General features: G+C 42.4%; 1 protein-coding gene and 1 long non-coding RNA gene across 5 annotated transcripts in view; both read left to right on the forward strand.

Moving 5' to 3' along the window:
- Positions 1-1,793: 1,793 nt before the first annotated feature.
- On the forward strand, positions 1,794-10,552 carry LOC311427747. Its single transcript, XR_014687534.1, has 2 exons — positions 1,794-2,466; positions 10,085-10,552. It is a non-coding gene; the product is annotated as an uncharacterized lncRNA (long non-coding RNA).
- Positions 10,553-11,148: 596 nt separating this feature from the next.
- Positions 11,149-23,079, forward strand: part of DMRT1 (doublesex and mab-3 related transcription factor 1) — a 71,517-nt gene continuing 59,586 nt past the window's right edge. For all 4 annotated transcript variants that reach the window (XM_084505281.1, XM_084505280.1, XM_084505279.1 and 1 more), the window contains exons 1-2: positions 11,149-11,471; positions 14,163-14,346. In XM_084505281.1, the coding sequence (XP_084361407.1) occupies positions 11,175-11,471; positions 14,163-14,346 (481 nt within the window). In that variant the 5' untranslated portion in view covers positions 11,149-11,174. The remainder of the gene's footprint in view (positions 11,472-14,162; positions 14,347-23,079) is intronic.

Consider the following 23,079-nt stretch of genomic DNA (forward strand, 5'->3'; position numbering starts at 1 on the left):
TTGCCATCAGTCTGACCAAAAACAGCTGTTAACAAGTTGTAAGCTTAACTTGAGGAAGAAATTTCAAAGGATACTTACATTTTGTTAAGAGATGAGTCCTGAATATAAGGAATGTAAAACACTCCCTGATGTGTGACTGTGGAAATAGTGAGCAGTACAGATGATTTCCAAAGGGGCAAAGAGATAAAACTAAGGGTGAGAAAGCTCTTCAGGTTAGCTATGCAAACGTCAGGTTTTAGTTCTTGTAAAGCCTCAGTGAGTTTTTCAATCAATGTGAGCTTGTTGCCACCTCTGTCTATGTGTCATAGGATAATTGTACATTCCAGCCTTCATACAACAATACGAGTTTTGGCAAAATTGTGTCAACAATAGCAGACAGAGCAGACACACACAGATATGTGAAAATGGGCACGTATGTTTGCACATTTCTGAAAACAGACTACCGATAAGAATGTGCGTCCTGCCTTCAATCCGTGTGAACGAAATCATCCGCTGCCCTTCCGTAGTGCCCCTTGTGTCCCCTGGAGAGGCCAGCCGTGCCACCAGGACCAGCAGCGTCTGGCTGTCCCTCGAGGCCGCCTCTCGAGTGAGTTCTCCATGGAGCAGGGAGACCTCTACAGACAGGATAAATCCAACACTGCTGGCATGCGTTTGCAGGAAAATAACAAGTTACTGGCCTTTTTTTTTTTTTTTTTTTTTTTTTTTTTTTTTTCCAAAGAAGCAAAAGAAGAGGGAGTCACGGGTTGGTATAAGGATAGTTTAATAAAAGGGAGGGGGAAAATAAATTTTAAAAAAGCACATTGGGAAGAAAAAAAAAATTCTCTGCTTCCCATTAATGAGTAATGTTCGGCCGCATCCCAGGAAGGAGGGCCTCAATACATGTAGCAGTTGTTTGGGAGGACAGACATCTTCATAAAGACAGCCTTCCCTGCCCCACTCCCTCCCCTTTCCCACCCTTTATTGCTGAATGTGACACCACAAGGTAAGGAGTGTCCGCTGGTGGGTTTAGGTCAGCTGCCCTGGGGATGTCCCCTCCCCACCCCTTGCCCACGCCCTGCTGGCTCTGGGGGGTTTGGAAGGTGTCTAAGAGACACAAGGCTGGTGCCATGGCTGCTCCAGATACAGGTGCAGGCAGAGCAGCTGCAGGGAAAGTTAACTCCATCCCAGCCAAACCCTGTGCAACAGAGGATCTTTTTACTGTTCGGTCATTGTTGCAAGGGACACACAATTGTAATCGAGACCACCTCCTGACATTGCACAGGACCCCCCCCCCCCCAAAAAAAAAAATCTGACCACATGTCAGAGAGCATTGTCCAAACACTCCTTGAACTCGGGCAGGCTCAGTGCCGTGACCACTGCCCGGGGGGAGCCATGGGGAGCCTGTCCCAGTGCCCAACCACCCTCTGGGTGCAGACCCTTTCCCTAACCCCCAGCCTGACCCTCCCCTGTCCCAGCTCCATGCTGTTCCCTCGGGTCCTGTCGCTGTCCCCAGAGAGCAGAGCTCAGCGCCTGCTCCTCCGCTCCCCTCGTGAGGGAGCTGCAGGCCGCCATGAGGCCTCCCCTCAGCCTGCTCTGCTCGGGGCTGAGCAAACCAAGGGGCCTCAGCTGCTCCTCATTCTTCTTGTCCTCTAGACCCTTCACCACCTTTGTTGCCCTCTCTAGTAGTTTTATGTCCTTCTTATACTGTGGCACCCCAAACTGGGCACAGTGCTCGCGGTGAGGCCGCCCAGCGCAGAGCAGAGCAGGACAATCCCTTCCCCCACCAGCTGGCAGTGCTGGGCCTGATGCACCCCAGGGTACGGTTGCCCCTCCTGGCTGCCAGGGCACACTGCTGGCTCCTGTTCAGCTTGCTGTCAACCAGAAACCCCAGACCCCTTTCTGTGGGGCTGATCTCCAGCCTCTTGTCCCTCAGTCAACATGTATATCCAAGGTTTCCTTATCCCAGGTGCAGAAGTTAGCAGTTATTTTTGTTAAACTCCATGTGTTTGGTGGTTGCCTAGGCCTCTAGTCTGTCAAGATCTCGCTGCAAGGCCTCTGTACCCTTGAGGGAGTCAACAGCTCCTCTCAATTTATTGTCATCCACAAACTTACTTAGAATACCTTTAAGCTCTGCATCCGTGTAATTTAGGAAAACATAAAGTCTTGGTCTTATAATATTTTTTTTTTCTAGCTTAACTTTGAGTTGATTGCTTGCTGCTTTCTGCTGGAGTTTTGTACTTACAAAGAGGCCCAGCAATATTCTCCTGAGATCTGGGATCAGGAGCTAGAAAAATGCTGTGGCCTCCGTCCCAGCGTTGCCTTTGGAAGGAGTGACTATCACTGCAAAACAACTGCTAACAGAAAAGTAAGCTCCACAGAAAGACACCATGCCATGTAACCCTGCACTAAACTGCAAAACCCCTAAAGCTCCTCTATCAACTCAGGATGGAAGAATTTTGGGAGCCTGACATTACCTTCCAGAAAATTGTTAGTAGTGGCTTTTTTTTTTTTTCTCAACTGGTCTACACAAAATGAGGAGGGCTATCCAGGAGACAGGCTCTGTGATCTACCTCTGCTCTAGGAATTAAACTATCCCTCTCATTAAAGGATTATTTTCTGAGGACTCTAATGCCATACCAGCTGGTGAGAGAGACACATTTCTGGTGCCTGGGTGTGCCGTTTCCAGCTGAAGTGTGATAACGACACAAACACATGAGCTTGTCCCTCACCAACCCTTGCCAGCAGCTAGATCAAAAGAGCCACTTGCCATAATTTACAACTGATGAGGATCACGGTCAAAACTTTCTTCCATTTGAATCAAAGTTTTTGTATTATTCTCTTATGTCTGCAAGAAAAGGTTCTTCAAAGATGGGTATAAAACAGGAAAATAGACTGTCTACCTTAGGCCTGTCTAAGGAATGCTGTAGTCCACTGCTGGTAAGCATTTCTGAAGGGCAAGACGACAAGCTGCATTGGACATGCTGTTCCAGAACTGAACTATGTGAACTCAGGAACTAGCTATCCTGAAGAATTTTACTCAAAATGGAACACAAACTGCAGATCTGCAAGAAAAACATGTGACTCACTTCCATCTCTGCCTCCTATACTTTTTTCCAGCATTGTAAGTAAACTAACAAGTCCCTCATGATAATGTGGCTGTTTTCCCCCCTGCTTTGATTAAATTAAAACACAACCAAGTGTGTGAAAGTTGTTCCTCCAGTTCCCTGCCAGAAGGAGGCTTGTGTTAACCAGCATTCTGAGGCCAGGCCACTCATGAATTCGGTTGTTGGAACTCACAGTCTCCCTCTATCACCATCACCTGCATTGACCCACCTATAAACTATGATTACCTTAGCAACCTCATTTGACTTGATCTTGGACATCACTATTTTCAGTGTCTTTCATTAGTGCTCATTAAATTGGTCAAGTGATGCCCCTTAGATCTTAACATTAGTAATATTTAGTGATCTTTTAGAGACCTTTGAATGCAAAGAAAAGGTAAATGCAACATATTCATTGAAACAACATTGCCAGACTCCATTACAACTCTTAACAAATAGGATGTCATGATTGGAACAGGCAAGTCATTTTTTTATTTTTTTTTTAATAATTTTCATTTATCTAAAATTCATCTAAAGGTTTGTTTTGTTTTGTTTTAAATGAAAGAAGTGGTCTCATTGGAGCACATAAGAGTAAACAGCTACTGGAAGTTGGTTAAGTTGGTTAAGGTATGTGTTCTTTACCCAGTGAACCAGAACATCACGAAGCTGATGTGAACATCCAGGCAGTTACTTACGATACATACCATTCAGCTGTTACAATATGGGGATCCTATAGACAGCAGTTATGGTCTGTAGTGTTCATGGATACTTGTACAATTTTACAGGCATACCCTACCTACATTCAAGTACCCGATAAACTATCTTTGCAGATAGTTCATTATTATGAACTCTGAGAAGCAGATTTTCAGTATTGAAAAGGCAATCTCCAGGCTTTTGTTTCTCAAAAATGGGTAAGAGAAAATAATAGCTTAAACTACCATGCAGCAAAGCTACTTTACTTTACTATGTGTTACCTGTTACAATTTCAAACTCTGAAGGTATTTAAGTAGCTTAAATAGTTTTTATTCAGGCACCATGAATCATTACATGAACTTTGCCGGCATCGCAGAGCTGGGCCCTGAATGGTTTTATTCTGGCATCTGCAAGAGATTGTTTGCATAGGGATGACAGAAAATGAAAATGTCTGATTAATTAGATTCCACACAATGTTCGCATCACCTGACAAGGCAGCTCCATGTCTAGACAAAGCCAGCCTAATTAAAATTAATAGCCTGGCAGTCAAAATCATTTGTAACAATGTGTCAGCTTCCTAGCACCTTCAAGCCAATAGAACTGGAGAAACTCAATTACTCCTAATTAGCCAATGTGCATATAAGATGTACAGAGATCATCAACCCTGACACTGCTGACTGACATACAAGTAATAGAAGAAAAGTGTTACCTAAGGAAGCCAACTATCTAAGCATTCTGATTATCTTTATCTTGATAGCACTGTGCAAAGCTGTCAGTGATGGGTGTAGGTCTTCCAGGTCCCGGATCTCCTGGATCCCTCCTCTATAATGGATTCTCAGCATGAAGGAGGGTAAGCCCTTGAGGATGAGGAGATCTAATGGTCTGCTGGCAGCATTTGTAGACCACCTCTGAAGTGCCTGACTGTTCTGGAGGCTCCAGGGCACCGACAAGAGAGGGAAGAAGCTGCAGGGGAGGAAAGTCAGGCTGACAGGCCAAAGGAAATCCTTTTTCTGAGCCAGGAGGTTAGCAGCTCACTTCAAGTAGTTTCACAGCATGACCAATTAGGTAACAGTCATTTGACTTTGATTAAAATATACAGAAGAGCTCTGCTCTGGTAGGAGGCAATTCTGACACCTCCAGGCCCCCTCGTAGTGCAACTTTGCACAGTGGATTTGAAGACTGCATGCAGGAAGCAGGAGGACATGAGGAAAGAGTGGCACAAAACTGCTCATAGACATGTGTGTGACACCAACTGATTTTGTTGGCCAGTCCCACAGAAGGAAATGTGCTCCCATGAGAGCAGCATGTTACATGAAAAAGATATTCTCCACTTATTTAGGTTTAAAGAAAAAAGGAGAAAATAAATTCACAGAAAGCTGTTATAACAATACATTTGCTTTTGTTAAGCATGGCAAACACTGGCCCTTCAGGCTCCTTTGAAAAATAGTTAAATCCCTCAGAAACCTGGGACTCCATCAGTTTTAGGTTATTTAAGATAAAGAATGTAAAATAATAATATCTTGCACAATTAAAAAAATGTAGGTAATAAAGCAAGTGCTTTATAATTTGAAATGATCTATTTGTTCCTTTAAATACCAATGGACTTGCTCAATGAAGTGGGAATTTAACTGTATCCATTAAAAGATTAAAGACCATAAATAAAAAAGTAGCAATTAATTGTGTTGCCTATTTTAAGAGGCTGGAGCTGAGTTTGTCACACTCTGGCAGTCTATCAAACTCAGCTCCATTACAGATGTCTTAGAGCTGAATTGATGATGATATTCAAAACTAAGGGCATTCCCTGCAGTAGTCGTACCCTGATGAAAAGAGCTCAAACATATAGATGGCTTATGTGATTCTATCATTCTTACAGTGTGAATTACAAATGTTAGAAATGTCAGCTTAATGAGTCATGCAAGCGTCTTCAATGTTCTAAGTCACTGGATCCAATTAATTTTTAAGTGTGCTGAAAATGAACAATGAAGACTGAGAAGAAGCAATCCAGTGGTTTCCCTATACTCACTTTTTTACTTCTATTTTAAAAGTCGCACGTAATAATGCTTCCAAATAGCTACCCAAAGTCAGTTATTAACCACAATTGAAATTTCCAAGGAGCTGACAGCATATTCTCTTCAGCCTTTAAATCTGCAATGAAATGATTCTGACTTCTGTGAAGAAATATGAAAACACAGAATGCAGGTGTTCAAGGAAAGGAATTACCATTTTTTTTCCCTTTTCTTTATCCCTGTTACTAGAAGAACTAGTTGCAGAATAGGTATGACAAATGTGCATTGGTCCATGACGTCGTGCATGACATATGTCCATTAGCTTCATTGTGCTTGGAAATTCCTTTGTTTTTGTACCGTGCTTGGCATGATGTAATGGAGTGAGTTTTGTTTCCAGTGAGTTGTGTTTTTATTGAGCGCTGTGGGCCAACATCATTGGCTGGGCTTGCCACAATGAAGGTGAAGGGCCGTCTGTTGTTTCAGACAGGCTCTCATCTGTTGTTCTCATCTGTTTGGGGTAGGTTTGATGCTGTTCCTTGTCCCCTGCCAATGTCCCTTCTTGCACCTTTTGGAGAAGGATCTCCTAGGTGGGTCTGGATTTATGCTAAGAAAAGAGAATATGAACTGAGCGTGCTGAAGAGCTCACACACAACAACAACCTGCCAACAACCATCGGTCTCTCCCAGCAGAGCTGGGAACAGCAGCTTTTCAGACTGAAGCAGCAAGATGTTCCTGGACTCACTGATTAAAGGCTGTGTGTGGACCCTCTCCTCAGGGGCTCTCCTAGTAGCACATTGGGGCTCCAGGTACCTGAAAGCTCTATGCCCTAGAAACACAAAAGCAACATCTAACTTGCATTAACCATGGAAAAACTAATCACTGGGTGCACAAATAAGCAATCGTGAGGTACTGCAGGAACACAGAAGCATTTTTCAGGACCAAGGAAGAATGAAGTGCTCAGAAGCTTATGTCTGAATGAAGTTTATTTGAAGTTTATTTGAAAAGATTTTTAGCACAAGCTACCAGTGGATCATCAGATTTCAGAGATCTTGAGCAATGCTGCTGGTGCCATAGAGTGCTGGTGCACTCTATTTCACTATCACAGAAAAGTGCCTAAGCTGACAACACTTGAGCTGATTTTAAACCCATTAGATATGGGGCATTTCAATGCAAGATATCGGTCTGGATCAGCCTGTTCTCAGAAGAAACCTTTACCTTTTTGTAGTAACCTGTATGAAGAAATTATCAAAGCATGAGTACAGAAAGAAACAAAAATAAATAAATAAATAGCTATATGCTGCCAGAAAGTATCAAGAAAATTATCTGCCTGGAATACATAACTTTACCTATAGGATTGTGTTTTATGAGCCAGAGGGAAAAAATTCAGCTTTTATGTAAGTTAATGGAGGTTTAAAATAAGGAATGAGTGAAATAAAAAGATCTGCACAAATATACACATAAAACTGCGAAAAGTGAATGGCTTATTTATGCCACCTACTGGATTTTTCCTGAAGTAAAGAACTATGTGAAGTAAACTTTGGATAGTTGTCACAATCCTGCTGGGCTCTGTCACTCCAGCTGATGCTTGCTTCCCTTCACAGAGGGAGCTACATGCACAGGCAGACCAGCCGACCACCCACACAAGTAAATGACACACGTGGACTGTCGGAGCTCCAGGACTGCAGATGGGGATAGTGGTACACCTATTTATTCTGCTAACAGGATGGCTGTGCAGCAGAGCCAAGCCATCCACAGCCCTCCAGCTTTGGATGAAAGCTAGGAGTCAGCACTAGGTGCCAGCTAGCAAGGAGTCTCACGGCTGCTGCCAGTGCCTTGAGGGAACATGCAGGCACCATCTCACTCCCTTGCTTGACTCCCTCTGGCTGTCCCTTGGTATTTCGTTCTAAATGTCCAGAAAGTGTACAGACACACTGATGTTTTCATAGGCAGTGTGAATGCTTTATCTTCTGTCCCTTACCACCTCTGCTGCTGAAGTGCTGTTGGGCAGCCATAACTCCCCCATGGTATGGTCTGCAAAATGGCCATGAAGAGTCGAAAAGATCTGCTGCAAAGAAAGGGCAAAACTGCTCCGGCTTGACCCACTGTCAGGTTAAAAAAAAAAAAAAAAAAAAAAAAAGAGAGAGAGAGAGAGAATGAGACCCAGCAGATGCAGGCAATTCATATGCCTGGGATATGGAGAATAACACGGAGGATTGAAGTCACATGAAGAGAGGTGTGGGTAACTGGGACACTAAATGATGTTGAGTCATTTTGCTTCTGGTGGTGTTCAGCCCTTGCTCAACAGGCTGCTGCAAGGGGGTGACCACAGGGTCTTTGAGTACAATGCCCATGGTGCTGAGGCACAAAGCCAGGGGTCTAAGATAGGGGCATGGAGAAAAGGGGAGAGCTACACTCCTTCATGGCTAATACATTAACTATTGCTTTATTTTTTTTTCCCAGTTATTTAAATAATTAATAATTAAGTTTCTTCATTCAGTGCAGAATTCCAGACTATGAATTATATATATATTTTATATATATATATATATATATATATATATATATATATTTTTTTTTTTTTCAGAATAGCATTAGAAAGAGGAACTCTTGGTTTAGCCACAGAACAGAGAAGCAATGCAATCTCATCCCAGTTTCCTTCACACTCAGAGAGTCCTTTTTGGAAGCTAAGACAATGGTCAGCTTTTATGGGGGAAACATGCCCTGCAAGATACTGAATGGCACTCAGCTCTGCTGACTTTGGTGAAACTAATTTGCTTTGCAGGCAATGGTGTCAGATTTGAGTCCTCTGAATTTGTTGCCTTTCTACTGAGATGGTCAGTCACACCAAATGTAGTGGTGGTGACCTGGCTTGTTCACATCTGTCCCTCCAGACAATGATTTTGTTAGCAAATAAAACTTTTTCTAGGTGCAAAGGATATCAAAAGACATTCATTGGCAATGCTTGAAGACTTCAGCATTTTTGCATTTTTGTCTAAGCTTAAGGATAGCTATCAGCTATCCAGAACACAAAGCAAAAATGTCATTTGATTTTTCTTGTGATTTTTCACCAGAAACATTTATTACAATTTCTTACTTCCAAAAATGCCAGGAAATAGCAGTGATATTTAATCACCAATATCATTGTTGGATTCAAATTAGAAGCACCCAGACTTACATTAAATAAATGAATATGGTTTCGTGAAGACTTGCAGGGAGATTGTTCTGGTATGTGTTGGAACTGTTAACAACCATCTCCTATTCCTGCATGAGTCCAATGGACAGCCAACGCAGTAATGGGTTTACATACTCACCAAACACCCATTTAAAAAAAAAAGGGGGGGGGGGCAAACCAGATTACGCACTAAAATCATACTCAAAGTGTGGCTTGAGCTAACTAAAACAAAGGAATTCATAGTTAAAGGACTGGCTGTGTACTTGTATTCAGCAGGCACCTTGCTATTTCAGTGGCATTCATCCAGAACACAAAATACCAGATTAGTACTACTAAGAACTTCAATATTTTGTTCCTTACCAATAGGTTTCGTAACATTATGGATAACAGGGATCTGTGCAGTTGTCCTGAAAAGCAGGAGTATGAAATACTACTTACGTGAAAGACAGCTAAAATAATATTCATCTTGGAACTGTTGCTTTATTTGCATCTTGTGATTCACCTTTGAGCGTGGCTGTCCCGCTTAGTTCTTAGTGAAAAGTCATGTATAAGCAGCTGGTGACCACTATTATTTCTCCTTTGTCCGTCTTTGCCTCCTTTACATGCTGTGCTTCTCTTTTCTCGTTTTTTCACTCCTTTCAGCTTTTCTCTTCCTCCTCCCATCATTTCTGATGTGTTTTATCTTCTCGTTTTCATACCTTGGTTTTGTTAGTCTTCCTTGTTATGATGATCTAGCCTCCTTTCCATCTCCTTTTCCACTTGAAGTTTCAATTGACTTCAAGACAATTTGCATCTGAGCACCTAGAAACATCCCTGTCAGGGCTCAACCACCTGCAGGAGTTCCACTTTCAAGACTGACTTGCTCATTGTCAACAACTTTGGAGCCTAATCAATGCCCCTACAGGCTAAGAAGATCTCAGCTGGTTTTATTCAGGGATGAATTTCACTTTTCAGCATAGGAAGCTAAGAATGCCTGTTTGCATTTCTCACTTACTTAAACATTAGTGATACACACCATCTGTTGCATTGTGAAATTATATTTTTATATTATATATTAATATATAATTATATTAATATATATAATTATATATTTTTGCTTTAGTAAAGGTTGTGTCCACCTTCCCTTTTTGCAGGAAAATGTGCAGTTGCTGACGTCAGGAGAGGCAGTCCCGGCAGAGTGATGTGAGTCGGGTGACATTAACACCCTCCTGCCAACACTTCCCAGATGCTGCTTCTGCTGCTGGTTGAGGACAGAACCAAGTCCTGGCTGAGGACAGAACCAAGCCCTAGCTGAGGACTATTTGGCTGCTCAAGACTGGGAGTATTTTAATGTGTCTGGAAAGCTCCACAAATATCTCCTATGTTGCGCTGTGAAGTTATAAATATATATATATATTCTTTAAAATCTATTTAGCAAATGGTAATTCAAAGTACTGAGCAAGAATGAATGGAGGCTTTCTTTGGCTGGGGTTGGCATTGGTTATTTACTGGGAGGGAGGCTCAGCCTGAGCGGAATTAGCAGGGAGATAGCTGATGTAGAAGAGGGAGAAGCTTTCCTTGGCTTCATCCAGCAGAAATAAATTTCTACCTGCTGTAACTTATTACTATCTGATATGCTGAGTCATGAAGCTGGGGTTATAGAAATCTTTATGCAATCTTTATAAATCAGCCTCACATAATCTCAGGCGCCTTCTGCTTCATCTCTGTTGAGTCACTCATCTGACAGTTGTCATTCATCTTAGATTGAGATGTAATTTAATAGTTTCATTTCGGCATGAAGATAGCGTCACCTGAAGCCGAGCCCGGAAAGATTTAAAGGTGTAACAGAGGAAATATTAATACTGTAAATAATATCTGTAGAGCCGCCGGGGTCTGTAAATCACGCACGGAGAAGGGGAGCCCATGCAAAGGAGGGAAGGAAAAAAGCATCTTCCCGGGCAAAGCTCTGCCCGCCTGCACCCGCTCCGCAGCTCCTGCAGCCCGTGTCCCCCACAAGCACCCAGCCCAGCGCCCTGCACCTGCGGCCGGGGGGCGGCAGAGGGGAGCGGGCCGGGCCGGGCCGTGCCCCCGGCGGAGAGGGCTCGGCCCCGGGGGGGCGGAGGGGGCCGCGGCGGGAGGGGCGAGGCCGGGCCGCGAGGGGTGGCGGGGCGGAGCGGGACGGGACGGGACGGGACGGGAGGGCACCGACGGGACGGGACGGGACGGGACGCGCACGCCGCCGCCATGCCCAATGACTCCCCGGCCTTCGGCGAGCCCCCGGAGGCCCCCGGCCCCGCGGACAAGGCGGGCGGCTTCGCCCAAATGGCGGCCGCCCCGGCACCGGGGGTCGCCTCCTCCTCCTCCTCCTCCTCCTCGGCGGCGGCGGGGAAGAAGCTGCCGCGGCTGCCCAAGTGCGCCCGCTGCCGCAACCACGGGTACTCGTCGCCGCTGAAGGGGCACAAGCGGTTCTGCATGTGGCGGGACTGCCAGTGCAAGAAGTGCAGCCTGATCGCCGAGCGGCAGCGGGTCATGGCAGCGCAGGTGAGGCGCGGGGCGGCCGGGGTGGGGGGGCTGGGGGGGGCTCGGCGGAGCCCGACCCCCAGGGCTGGGGGCATGATGCGGGGCGAAGCTGGGCTCCGTCACGTAACGCCTTTAAAAAAATACATTAATTAAACTTTTTTTTTTTTTTTTTTTTTTCTTCACATGGAAACGCGTGCAGGAGTTAGGCGGCTGGCAGCGGACTTCTGAGCGCGTCTGAATATGTATTGATTTTAAAACACGAACTCACCAAAACTTAAACACGCTTGCACCCTTCAGGCTTTTACCTGACGTTACGTTATTTGTTTTGCCCGTCGAACAGCTTGTTTTTAACTAAACGATTATCCATCCATCTAGCAGCTAGTGGCAGTGTTTTCCACTCCCAGTTTCAGATCCGGTATATCCATTTGACCTTACATTAGGTGGCTTTTGATGAGTTCGTTTCCAAGAAAACATACTTTTCTTTCTTTCCTTAAAATGCTTATACACAGCTGTTTAAAAACTTTTTTAATACTTCATGGAGAGGCTCTGTATACGCAGGGCTGCCTACAGCTTATAACCTTAAATCTAAATTGCAAATCATTGCCATGCCGAGGTAAACCAAACTACATCCATTTCTGCACAGAGGTAACTTTATTCATTAGTGATTCCCTCTGAAGTCACAGCTCTGCCTGATAACGTTTAACGAGGCTCTGTTAGTCCCTGTGAGCCTTGTGTTGAAAACTTCATTAATGAGGAGTCCTGGGAGTGATATGGCTAATGTGCTTGAGCCCTGTGAGTGGGATTGCACATCCCGGTTCACGCAAATAAAGCCCTTCAGACGGATTAATTGGAAGGTGCTAGGACTAACTGGTACAATTAAAGGCAGGGATGCCAGACCCGTGGACCCGCTTCGCAGGTAATGTGCACTCAGAACTTCACAGTCCCACAGAAAACGAGTGTCCCAATGCTGGACTAAAACTCCTAGTAGCCCTCCTTGAAATCCTTCCCCACTTTTTAAAAATAATTTTATTTAATTATTTCATGCAGTTAGATTAAATTTCCTTTGAATCCATGGGGAGTTTTGGTTCATTTAAGTAATTCCTCCCAGCTAATACTACAGCGATCCAGAAATAGTGGATTATGCCAAAGTTATATGTGCTATCTCTGCCAGGTGTGAACCATGGGATAATAAACATCGGTCCCTTTTTGGAGCCCCTCAGGGAAGATAAAGCAGTTTTTTTTTTTTTTTTTTCTTTCTTTCTTCTTTTTTTTTTTTTTTTTTTTTTTTTCCCCCTGTGAAGCTGTCCCCTTCTGTGCAGGTAGTTCTGCCGCCCAGTAGTTCCTTTCACACCGTGAATTCCTCTCTCCAGCTGGCTCTTGCAGAGGGGCCTTTCTCTTCCCTGCCTAGTATTTGAAAGTGGTTTTGAAAGCCTCCCTCACTGAACCTTATCTGTGTAGGAGCTGCACATTGAAAGTCTGTCTTTACCCCTTTTGATATATTTCTGCAGTAAGCCACTTTGTGCTGGTGGAATTTTGCAGGTCAAGGCTGTTGGTTTGTGAAGTCAAACCAAAAAAAGAGGGACTAAGTCCCATAGTGTTTGCACATCTATACGCTCTGTTTTGAACATATGTTTTTAACAAGCTGTCATTAATTTCTCTGATAGTATTACATACCCATATTAGGAAAATGTGGCTGTTGAACATGGCCAGGAAACAGAGGCACATCCCGGAGAATTACCCAGGAGAATTTCCTGCAGAAGAAGCCCATGATCATGGTCTGCAATCTAGTACAGATTTCCGTGGTTCAGATGCAGATGCAAAGCAGTTGCTATGTGGCAAGTTGCAGGGTGGATAGCTACAAAGCTGTGCTGCCTGGCAATGTCTCAGGACTTGGCATAGGTGGATGGCTGTGCAAAACCGACCTGCCTGTTCAGGTGAGGCAGAAAGGGTGTGCTTTACCCTCTGAATCTTCAGTAGGCATTGCATGTGGCTTGTTTGCACCTGTGTCCAGAGTTTGCATTGCCTGTGGGCTTTGCTAGTGCAGACTAGGCTCTGGAGCTGCATCAGTGTTGGGAAAGGAGCAGGGAGCTGCTGCTGCACCAGACATGGCCAGCTGCATGCAATGTGTGTGACACTTGCTGAAATGCTTGCAGGGTGGTTCCCTGCCTTCTGTGTGCCTCTGCCAGAAAGCTCTTTGTGTGTACTGACTGTACCATATATTGAAATTCCCTCGATTTCCAACCAAGAGCAAGCAAGGCAGCCCAGCAGGCTTGGACAGAGCAACAGATTGCAAGTATAAACACTCATAAAGAGTTACCTTATTAAGATGAAGAGGCACAGCAAGCCTGAAAGGTGATTTCTTATCCCCAGGAGCTGTTTATCAGCAGAGAGGAATGGGTCTATGCATTTGTCAATATGCTTCACCCAAGAGCAACTGTACTGCATGAATGCAGTCAGCCTTAATGTGACCTCATTGGAAGAAGATGGCACCGGCATTTCATGGGTTTGTTCACATATGCTTGGATGGAAAAGTGGTTGCTTTTAAATAGCTCAACAATCTCTTTTATATCTTCCTATACCCACTGGCTGGATTATGCCATCAACACTTTAGAGAGTACCAAGAAACAAAAACAGCCTTGAGTCTTGCCTGTTGCCATTACAAATTGTGCTCAAGTCAGAGAACAAGCCCTACATCTGTCTTTTTGTTCCCAGGTTGCACTGAGAAGGCAGCAAGCTCAGGAAGAGGAACTGGGAATCAGCCACCCAGTACCCCTGCCCAGTGTCCCAGAGCAGTTCATTAAGAAGAATGGTGGTGGGAGCTCTTGTCTCTTGCTGGAAAGCAGCAGCCCTACACACTCCACGAGTACAGCAACAGCAGCAACTAGCACATCATCAGGTAAAGTGCTGGGAGAGATCAGCTCGCTGCTTGGGGCAGGAGCTGGCATTATTTACACCTGCCTGCTGTTTCACCTCATTCCTCTGTCTACAGTCACAGTGGAGTGGAGTCCCCTCTCCAACAACTCTGTTGTGCTGTTGGTATGGTTAGTAAAAGGGAGGAACCCAGCATCAATCTTTCATATTTTGTTTTGTTATTTTTACTTGAAAATCAAAATAAATTGGAATAAGACTAGCACTCTGTTGAATTTCCATGTATATATACCTGCAAGTAGTGATTTACAGGGAGCTTTTCCCCTTTCTCCCCAAATACTTTTCCTTCCTTGCTTCTGCCATGGTCCTGGCAACTACTTGTTGACTGGCTCTTTATCTTCTTCAAAACTGAAGCTAGGTGTGTAGGTAGTGTCATTAGCTCTGACATCAGAGAGTTGCATCCTGTCTTGATGTGGTGGTACATCAGTTCTGTGTGGCTGGGTGCAGAGTTTATACCTGATAGATAGAGCAGTTAAAATGAAGCTGACATCTTTGACTTCTGTTGTGTAGACAGGAAAAGGAAGAAAGAAAGAAAAAAAAACATGAAAAGGAAATTTAATTATTTTTTTATCATTTGTACTGATGCCAATAACACAGGTAAATACACATCTGGCTTAAAGAAATGCATGTGAAGTGGACAGTGCCTTGCATTAACTAATAAAAGGACAACACATAGGTGTGTCTGTCATGCAACTCTGTCTTGAAAGCCATTAAAAGCCTTGTCAGATGGATTTGTTGCATCCGTTGCAGACAGGCAGTTTCAGGCCAGTTTCAGGAATTTCTCTGTGAAGCTTTTAGAAGAACTCGTTGATAAAACAATAAATAACTTTTTATTTGCTTTTTTGTTTTCATTATTGCAGTCATGTTACTGTCACCTTTGAATCAAAACAGTCACTGCTTTCGTCTTTGGGTTACTGCATGCTTTATCTATAGTGATGGAAAAAACTGACTAAAGATTAAAGTAGTATATTCAGTAATGTATAGAGATGCCGTGTAACTCAGAACAAGAAAATCCTTGCTTGTTCTGAAAGGCCAAAAAATTAAATTGTCTTACTGTCAACAGAATTTGCATAAGCTTTGATCTTAGCGTTTTCTAAATGTCTGTAGTTATTTACTTTATAAGTTCTACTTTAATGTTTTTTATTAAATTGAATTAAATTATGATTCTTTAATGAAAAGTATTAATTAGACAAGCTTTAGACAACCACATGCTGGTATAAACACTTGAAAACGTGAAAATCGCTAACTTTAAAATCATTTGAGTTCACTTTTCTCTTTTAGTTTAAGTAATTGTAAATGTTTTGCTGTCATTATTTTCTTACTGTAGATATTTGTTAGCAATCCAAATACATTGTTTCTCAACCATTGTACTGAATAACTGTGTGTAGGTCACGTTTAAAATACACAGCTTCATCTCCAGAGAGAAGATTTGATTCCAGGCACGAAGCAAGGCAGGGTCAGCTTTGTTTGCCAGAAATGAATGAATGTGGGAGCGAATACGAAGTTGGGTTCATAATTTTGCTTCTAGGCACCCAAGCAGAAATTGAAAACTCTGCTTAGCCTTTAAGCATCTGCAGTCTGTAAAGTTCTGGCCCAACTAATTTTGGTGGGTTCACCTGAATTTTGTGTAACTACTCATGCATATGAGTTTAATGGCACTAGTGGGTGTGTGTGCAGGCTCTGAGGCTGCTTGATGACAGAAGCTGCTGTGTGTTCAACTAGAGCAGCTTTATTGGGTGTCAGAATGCAGACTTTAGAACTTGAAAATTGAATTTTTATGGTGAGGAGTACCACTTGAATTGTGGTGTGCATTTTCTTCCTAACAGTCACAGAGATATATAAATATCTGTGTGTATATTCTGGCCTTTGCTTTCTGTAGAATATAAAGGTCTTCTGAAAGTAAATAAGAAGCTGCAAGGTATGATGTGTCATGAAACTCTTGTTTTAGGTATCAGGCTGCTTCAGGACCAGGTACTTGAAGGGGTCTTTCATTGCTGTTTTACGGTTTTACAGATACCTTGCACTGCAAGCAAAATGAGAAATCCTGCTTGAGCTGAAGTGGGAAGAAGGACATTGTGGGTTATTAGGATTTAGGAGACTGTGGTACAAAGAAAATGGGAAGTGACTCAGTCATAGCAGGTCTCATACTCGGAGCAGGTGTCACAGTGTCTCAGTTTGGTAGGCCAAGGTGCAGACTTTGTGAGAATTTACAGAATAATTAATGCAGGCAGAGAGAGTCAAACTCCTACTTGCAGCAGAAATCAGCAGCTCCCCGTGAACCCTAGAGAAGCTGAGAGCCACATTCTTGTACAACACACGTTAGACTGTGCAAGAGATCATTTTGACAGTGGTAATTCTCTTCCTTGGGTAAGTTTTTGGCTTCACCAAAGCCGTTTTTCTTTTGAAGTCTGTCACGCAGGGCATTGTTTGCCGCTGGAGGAATAATGTGTGAAGGAGTCACACAAATCAGACACAGTGCCAGGGAGAGAGTCTTTCCTCACTGTATCTATTTTATCGGAAAATCAGAAATATTATGGCACCTGCAGAGTCCCGAGACTGTTTTTCAGATCCCTTTGTGACATGCTATTTTTGAAGAGGGAAAGAATGAATTATCATGGTCAAAGTGTAGTGGTTTATCCATTTACCTTCCCAGGCTTGGAAACCGTATTTGCTTTGGTGGGAGCATATGTTCCCTGAGAAAAAGAAAAGTGATCTGGGGGGCTGTAGGGTAGTTGGAAGGGAGCGGAGTGTGCTCACAGGGCATTATCTGAACTTCTGCAAACAAATTTTGTAGTTTCTGTGTATTTTCCCTACTAAAAAAAAAAAAAAAAAGAAAAAAAAAAAAAGCTGTTCCCTTAAAAAAAAAAGTGACCATTTTATTATACACGGCAGTGAAAAGTCATAATAATAGGGCATCTAAAGCAACTGTCTTTCCTTCTGTAGAGCAGGTACATTTTGTTGGATTAACTAGCGTGTGAAGCCTCAGGAAAAGGCTGTGGGGAGGTACTTAAAATGTGCCTTTGAGACATTTCAGTGCAGTGTTTTTAAGCCTGGATCCTTCTCAGTTCCATGCCAGCTTGGTATCGTTGCAATTCTAGTATTTAGAAATCACTGAAAAATAATACAAAGCATGGTCGTGAAAGAACTGTGAGTGAGAGCTGTTCACACCAAGGGAAGGAGACACACAGCATTTCGGCCTTCCTCCATTTTGTTTGGTTGCAGACGCTTGGCCTTCTGCAGGCAGGACGGAATGGCTGCAAGATAGGTCATGGAAAGTTCTGGAAAGTGCGACTTCTTCCTAGTTATACTCATGTTGGCCCATGTTATAAGCATCCAAAATAGACAGAATTACTGCGTGCTCTTACACACCGGCTCCTTCGGTGTTCTGCAAGGTCTGTTTGCTGTTGGATTTGCCAGAAGCATTAATAAAAGCATTATGTATGTGCCTTCATAGTATCACTGGCTGGCAAGTTAAACATATCATTGTCAGTCTTTGTGAGTAAGAAGCTTACAGGTGGTATTTCCCTTTGTAACATTTATTATGCATTATGGAAACAAAATAGTGTTCTTCTTACCTTTCTCTAAGTAGGTTCTCCCTTCAATTTGAAACTCTTTGGATGACAGAGTTTTACCTGGTAATAAAAAAGGATTGTAGAGAGGCAGTTGTAACTCCAGGCTGAATGAATGAGGAATGAAGTGCCCCAGATGCCTTTGAAAACGCTGGTTTGCCTTCTTTTCTCTTCCTTTGCTTTTTTGTTACCTTTCCAGTATATTTATGCCTAAATGGCTGTTCTGTTTTGGATTGACCTTTTCTGTGTTGTTGCACTTAAAACATTGCTGCCAAGAGCTCACAGACGTTGTGCTGCATAAGTAATGAAGTTAAAAAATGAGCTATTACAATTGGAAGATACGATAGTCTGATTTAAAAACAAAAACGATAAACAGAAATTTTATTTTTGAAAGAAAATCCTTTTATGTCTTAACAGTATAGTGCCACATGCAGTCAGACTTTCCGTTTTGTCCAAAAGTCTCTTCTAGGCAACTGAAGGACAACATTAGGAAGGTGCCGTGAACATTTCATGATGAAGAGTGTTCAAGCAGTGGAACAAGTTTCCCAGAGGGGTTGAAAAGTCTCTTCATCCTTGGAGAGACTCGAAACTCAGGTGTTTGGTGCCTGAGCAGCACAATCGAGCTGTGAAGGTGCCTCTACTTTGAGCAGAGTTTGAGTGAGCTGGCCTCCAGAGGACCTTCCAACCTAAATAATTATATGAATCTACAAAATGTCTACTTTTTCATAGTGGCATTAAGTCTACGTGTTGAAATTTGTCTTGTCAATACTGTTCAGTATTTGTAGGCCTTCAGCTGAAATCCTGACTGTTTTGACCTGAAAACACTTGATGACTAAATCTACATCAGATTGCAACAGAAAATGTTAATTTAGTCAGTGCTAAGACAGTGGCTGCATGACCTCAGAGTTTTTCGTGGGTCTGCAGTGGTCAGTGCTCCGTCATCCTGCTCTTGTCATTGCCTCCTTATTACTTTCAAACTATCATTTTCTCCTGCTGTGCCTACTGCCAGTACTTCAGCAGTTTCAGTTGCTGTTTGCCTTCTGGTCTTGCCAACTTCCTATCCTTCCCAAGAGCCAAGAAGCCCCATCCTGGTGTTTTTACCTACCTCCTCCTACAGGCAATGAATCTCTGTTCACATAAAAGATTATAGTTGAACGTGATGTATCTCTACTAGACTGTTAACAGCTGGTATATTTTACCCTTGTTCCTCATGGTTGGAACTTGATGATCTTGATAGGTCTTTTCTAGCCTGAGTGATTATGTGATTCTAATGTACACAAAAAAAAAAAGAAAAAAAAAAAAAAGAAAAAAAAAGTTAGCATCCTTTACCTGTGAATAACATCTTTCTATCCATAACTGTCTGCTTTTATCCAGTATGTTACACTTAAGATGAGAGAAGAAGAATCATGTTTGCATGGGACTCCTGTAAGAATTTATGAACTTAGCTGTTTAGCATTGGCGTTATTTCTGCAGCACAAGTTGGACTTCTTGTTGGGAAGCAGCTGCTGGAGATCGTCTTCTGCCTGTAAAGTGGTTTTCCTACTGGCATGACTGGACCAAGTACATATTCAGTCAGTGTTTCTCTTTGAACAGTATTTCCACGGTTTAGGATAGAAATAGGTCTGCATCTCTCCACTGCTTTGGTTTAGCTGTACTTGGGAACACTGCAAAAGAGTTTTGAGCATCTCATTATAAAAGGACATAGATAAATCTGAAAGGATAGAGGGAAGGGTGACAGAAATGATGTATGGCTTGTAGAAAAGGAGACTAAGGGTGGATATAACAGTCTATAAATATTTGAGAGGTAATAATATGGAGGAGGGGGAGGGATTATTTACAGTGCTTGAGACAGCATAACAAGGAGCAACGGCTTGAAACTAAAAAAGACAAAATTAAATTAGACAGTAGACACTTTTTCTCCTAACTAGAAGTGCAATTAGCAACAGAGTGACCTGCATAAGGACAAGGGGGTAAGTGAAGCATAATCACAAGAGGTGTTTAAGAGTGTGTTAGCCTGCGTTCTCAAGTGATTAATACGGAGGTAAACTCTGATCAATGCGCAGGTTAAACTAGATGACGGAAATCTCCTGCAGCTTTGTCATCTCCTGTGTGATTCATTGCCTATGGCCATTGTTTGACTGTGTTAAATAAATCATAATGTTACAGGGTTCTGCATCCCTGATTAGATGTTTCCAGTTAATTCTTCAGTCCTGGAACCTGCAGCTTGCTAAGCTTGCAGTTTCCTTTTTCAAGTAATATTCTTTCATTGTCTTTACAGCTTCTTGTGTATGTGCCTGTCTTTTTCTGAGCTAATGTCTGAAGTGCCACACATGCTTATTAAACGAGGCACAGACTGGTGAAGTACTGAGTTTCTGCTGTATTTGGGAAAGAAGTGAAACTAGTGGTGATTTTCAGAGTTGAGTCTGCAAAAGAAGAGGTTTTATTTTTCCTTTCGGGCTTTTTTGATCGTGTTTGAATTGCTGTGGAATTGTAAAGATAAAGAGCAGCATGAAAAGATTCTGAGAACCTCGGAAAAAATAGTTTTGTTGTTGTTTTTTTTGTGCTGGCGGGTGTCATGAGGCTTGTCCACGGCTGTCTCCACCAGAGGCAGCGTCTGGGGAGAGCTTCCTGCAGTGTGGGGGGAGCAGGGCAGGCTCAGGACCAACTGCGAGCTACCTGCTTGCTTTGGGAGGGAAGGATTGCTTGGCACCAAAGCTCCTGTAACAGCAGAGGTGAAAACATGCAGGCAGCTCAGAACACACTTCTATCCCCCTTTCTTTTTCCAGAAAAGTTTTGTTTGTTTGTTTGTTTTTTACCCAAAGAATCATGAGTAGATATTTTTTTTTTGTTAATTTTTCAAAATTTTTCATCATAGGGCTTTCTGAGCATGCAACATTTTTCTCTCTGGCTTTTCTCACACATGGCTCAGGTTTCCAAGTGTACTTCTATGCACTGGAGCTCTGTAGACCCTCAGCTCGTGGCAGCAGCTCCTGCACGCTGAATTGATTTCGGTAGCAACCGTGCAAATTGGCCGAGGACCCCGGGTGCTGTGGGTTTCTCATCCTGATGAAGGCCAGAGGTTGGTTGGAATCCCTTATTGTTCTTTGTGCCTTGGAGGTTCTCCCTGAATCATGCTGGTATTTGCATATGTGCATTCACATTTAGAGAGTTATCTGTGCCGGCTTGTGCTTTCCATTTGTCATTATGCACACCAAGATAAGGATTGAAGCAGGAGCAGTAGATGTACTGAGAATTTTCTATCTGTGGGCACATTATTATGCTATCTGCAGCTAACCTCTTGTTCCTTTCTGTGTCCTTGAAACAGTTATTATGGCTTATCTGAATGTGTGGGGCTTTCTTTCTGTTTTGAGAAAAGATATAAGTGGGGAGTGAAGGCATACTGCACGCTTCCTTAACTGAGCATTGGCGTGATTCCTTTCTTTTTTTTTTTTTTTTTTTTTTACATGCTTTCTTGTACCTTGAAGACTGCTTTCTTTTGCTTTATTTATAAACTTGCTTCCATATTAATGTTTCTGGTTCATGTCCCATTTTTAGTAGATTTGTCATTTAACGACTTGGGGACAAAAAGGCAGTTTTGAAGATTGCTTTTGTAGAAATACTTTTTCAAATGCTTCTTGTAGTTACATTTTTTTTCCCTGAACTTTCGTAAACTTTCTCCTACATTTTAGTACCTGCTGGTTTTAGACAGAGTTATGAATAATTCAGTGGGTTAAGTACAAATGTTATTACTTCAGTTCTCTGCTCTGTTTTCTTGAAGAGCTTGTTAAAAGTTATTTGAGCACAGAGCTTCTTTTCCTTTGCAATGACATTGGATGCCTATTTATTTTATTTATTTTTTTAATATCCTTTATTTTTTTATCCTTTATTTATTATTTTATCCATTTTTAATATCCTTTCTCTAGGATATAATACAATACCACTTGTACTGCTCACAGCTTAGGCCACCATTTGCTGACAGGAATGCCTATAGTTATGGCTGATGTACCATGCTATACTGTACTGCACTGGTACTGATGTTTCATAACCTTCACTGGTATAAGCCATGTTAGTTCCAGTCGCTGTGTGTTTTGTTTTGTCGTCTGTACATGAACAAAAGTCTTTAGTGGTGAATTTGCATTTGCATGGAAGCAGGTTTTGTGAGCATAAATGGTATTGAATCTATGGAGTGATCATCTACAAGAGTGATGTGTGCAGATGTGATTTTTGCTCACTGTGCTAGGCCTGACGGGTGTCTGTCATGATTCTTTGCCACTCCTGGAGTGGCAAAGTTTTTTTTACTACACCGCAGAATACAGAGTGGAAAAAAAAAAAGCCAACAACACTTTTTTTTTTTTTCTAGTTGGTCTTTTTTAGAAACCTTTTGGGTTTCTGTCATCGTATGGCTTATAATCAAGCACAGACTCTAGCTAACTCCAACCATCATCCTACTCCCTTTATTATTTTTAGTGTAAGCCGTAATGATTTTATCCCAGTCATATTTCCTCCAAGGTCTCCTATCTCAGATGCTTGTAAAGCCTTCCCTCCCTTCTAGCGTTCTCTTTGATCTCCTGTTAATGACTTAAATCCTTTTACATTTAATCCAAACTGAGTTTCTTTCTCCTCTCAATTTGCTTCTTTGGACCTGCAGGTGTCTGGGCTGTTTTTTTAATGACTGTCTAGAATTCTGATTTCTTCCCTAATTTTCTTTCTCTTTTAATTCCCTTCTTCTGTTTTCTGAAGTCATGTCTAAATTTTGCTCCTGTTGTGGACTAAAGTAATGTCTTGCATGTCTGATATGCAGTGAGTGAAATGCTTGTATCTCAAGAGGAGCAATAGCACACATACGTGCACGCATAGAAGTCATACTACCAGTAGTTATTCTGAATATTGAGCATGGTGCTTGCTTTTCATGCTGATGATTTTCTGAAGCACTAATTTTGTTGGTCCTGATTTCATTAGCTGTCATTCATGCTAATATTTCTAGATTTATAAATTGTCCTGCTGTCTCAGTTTAACAAGAACAAACATATGCTGTTTTTAGATGTTTCAGTAGCATTGAAAAGGGTTCTTTCATCTTCACAGATTCAGAACAAGATTCAAAGATTTTGAATGCTTATTTTTTATTAAAGCTT

The sequence above is a fragment of the Aythya ferina genome (assembly GCF_964211825.1).
Source record: "Aythya ferina genome assembly, chromosome: Z".
Classification (NCBI taxonomy): domain Eukaryota; kingdom Metazoa; phylum Chordata; class Aves; order Anseriformes; family Anatidae; genus Aythya; species Aythya ferina.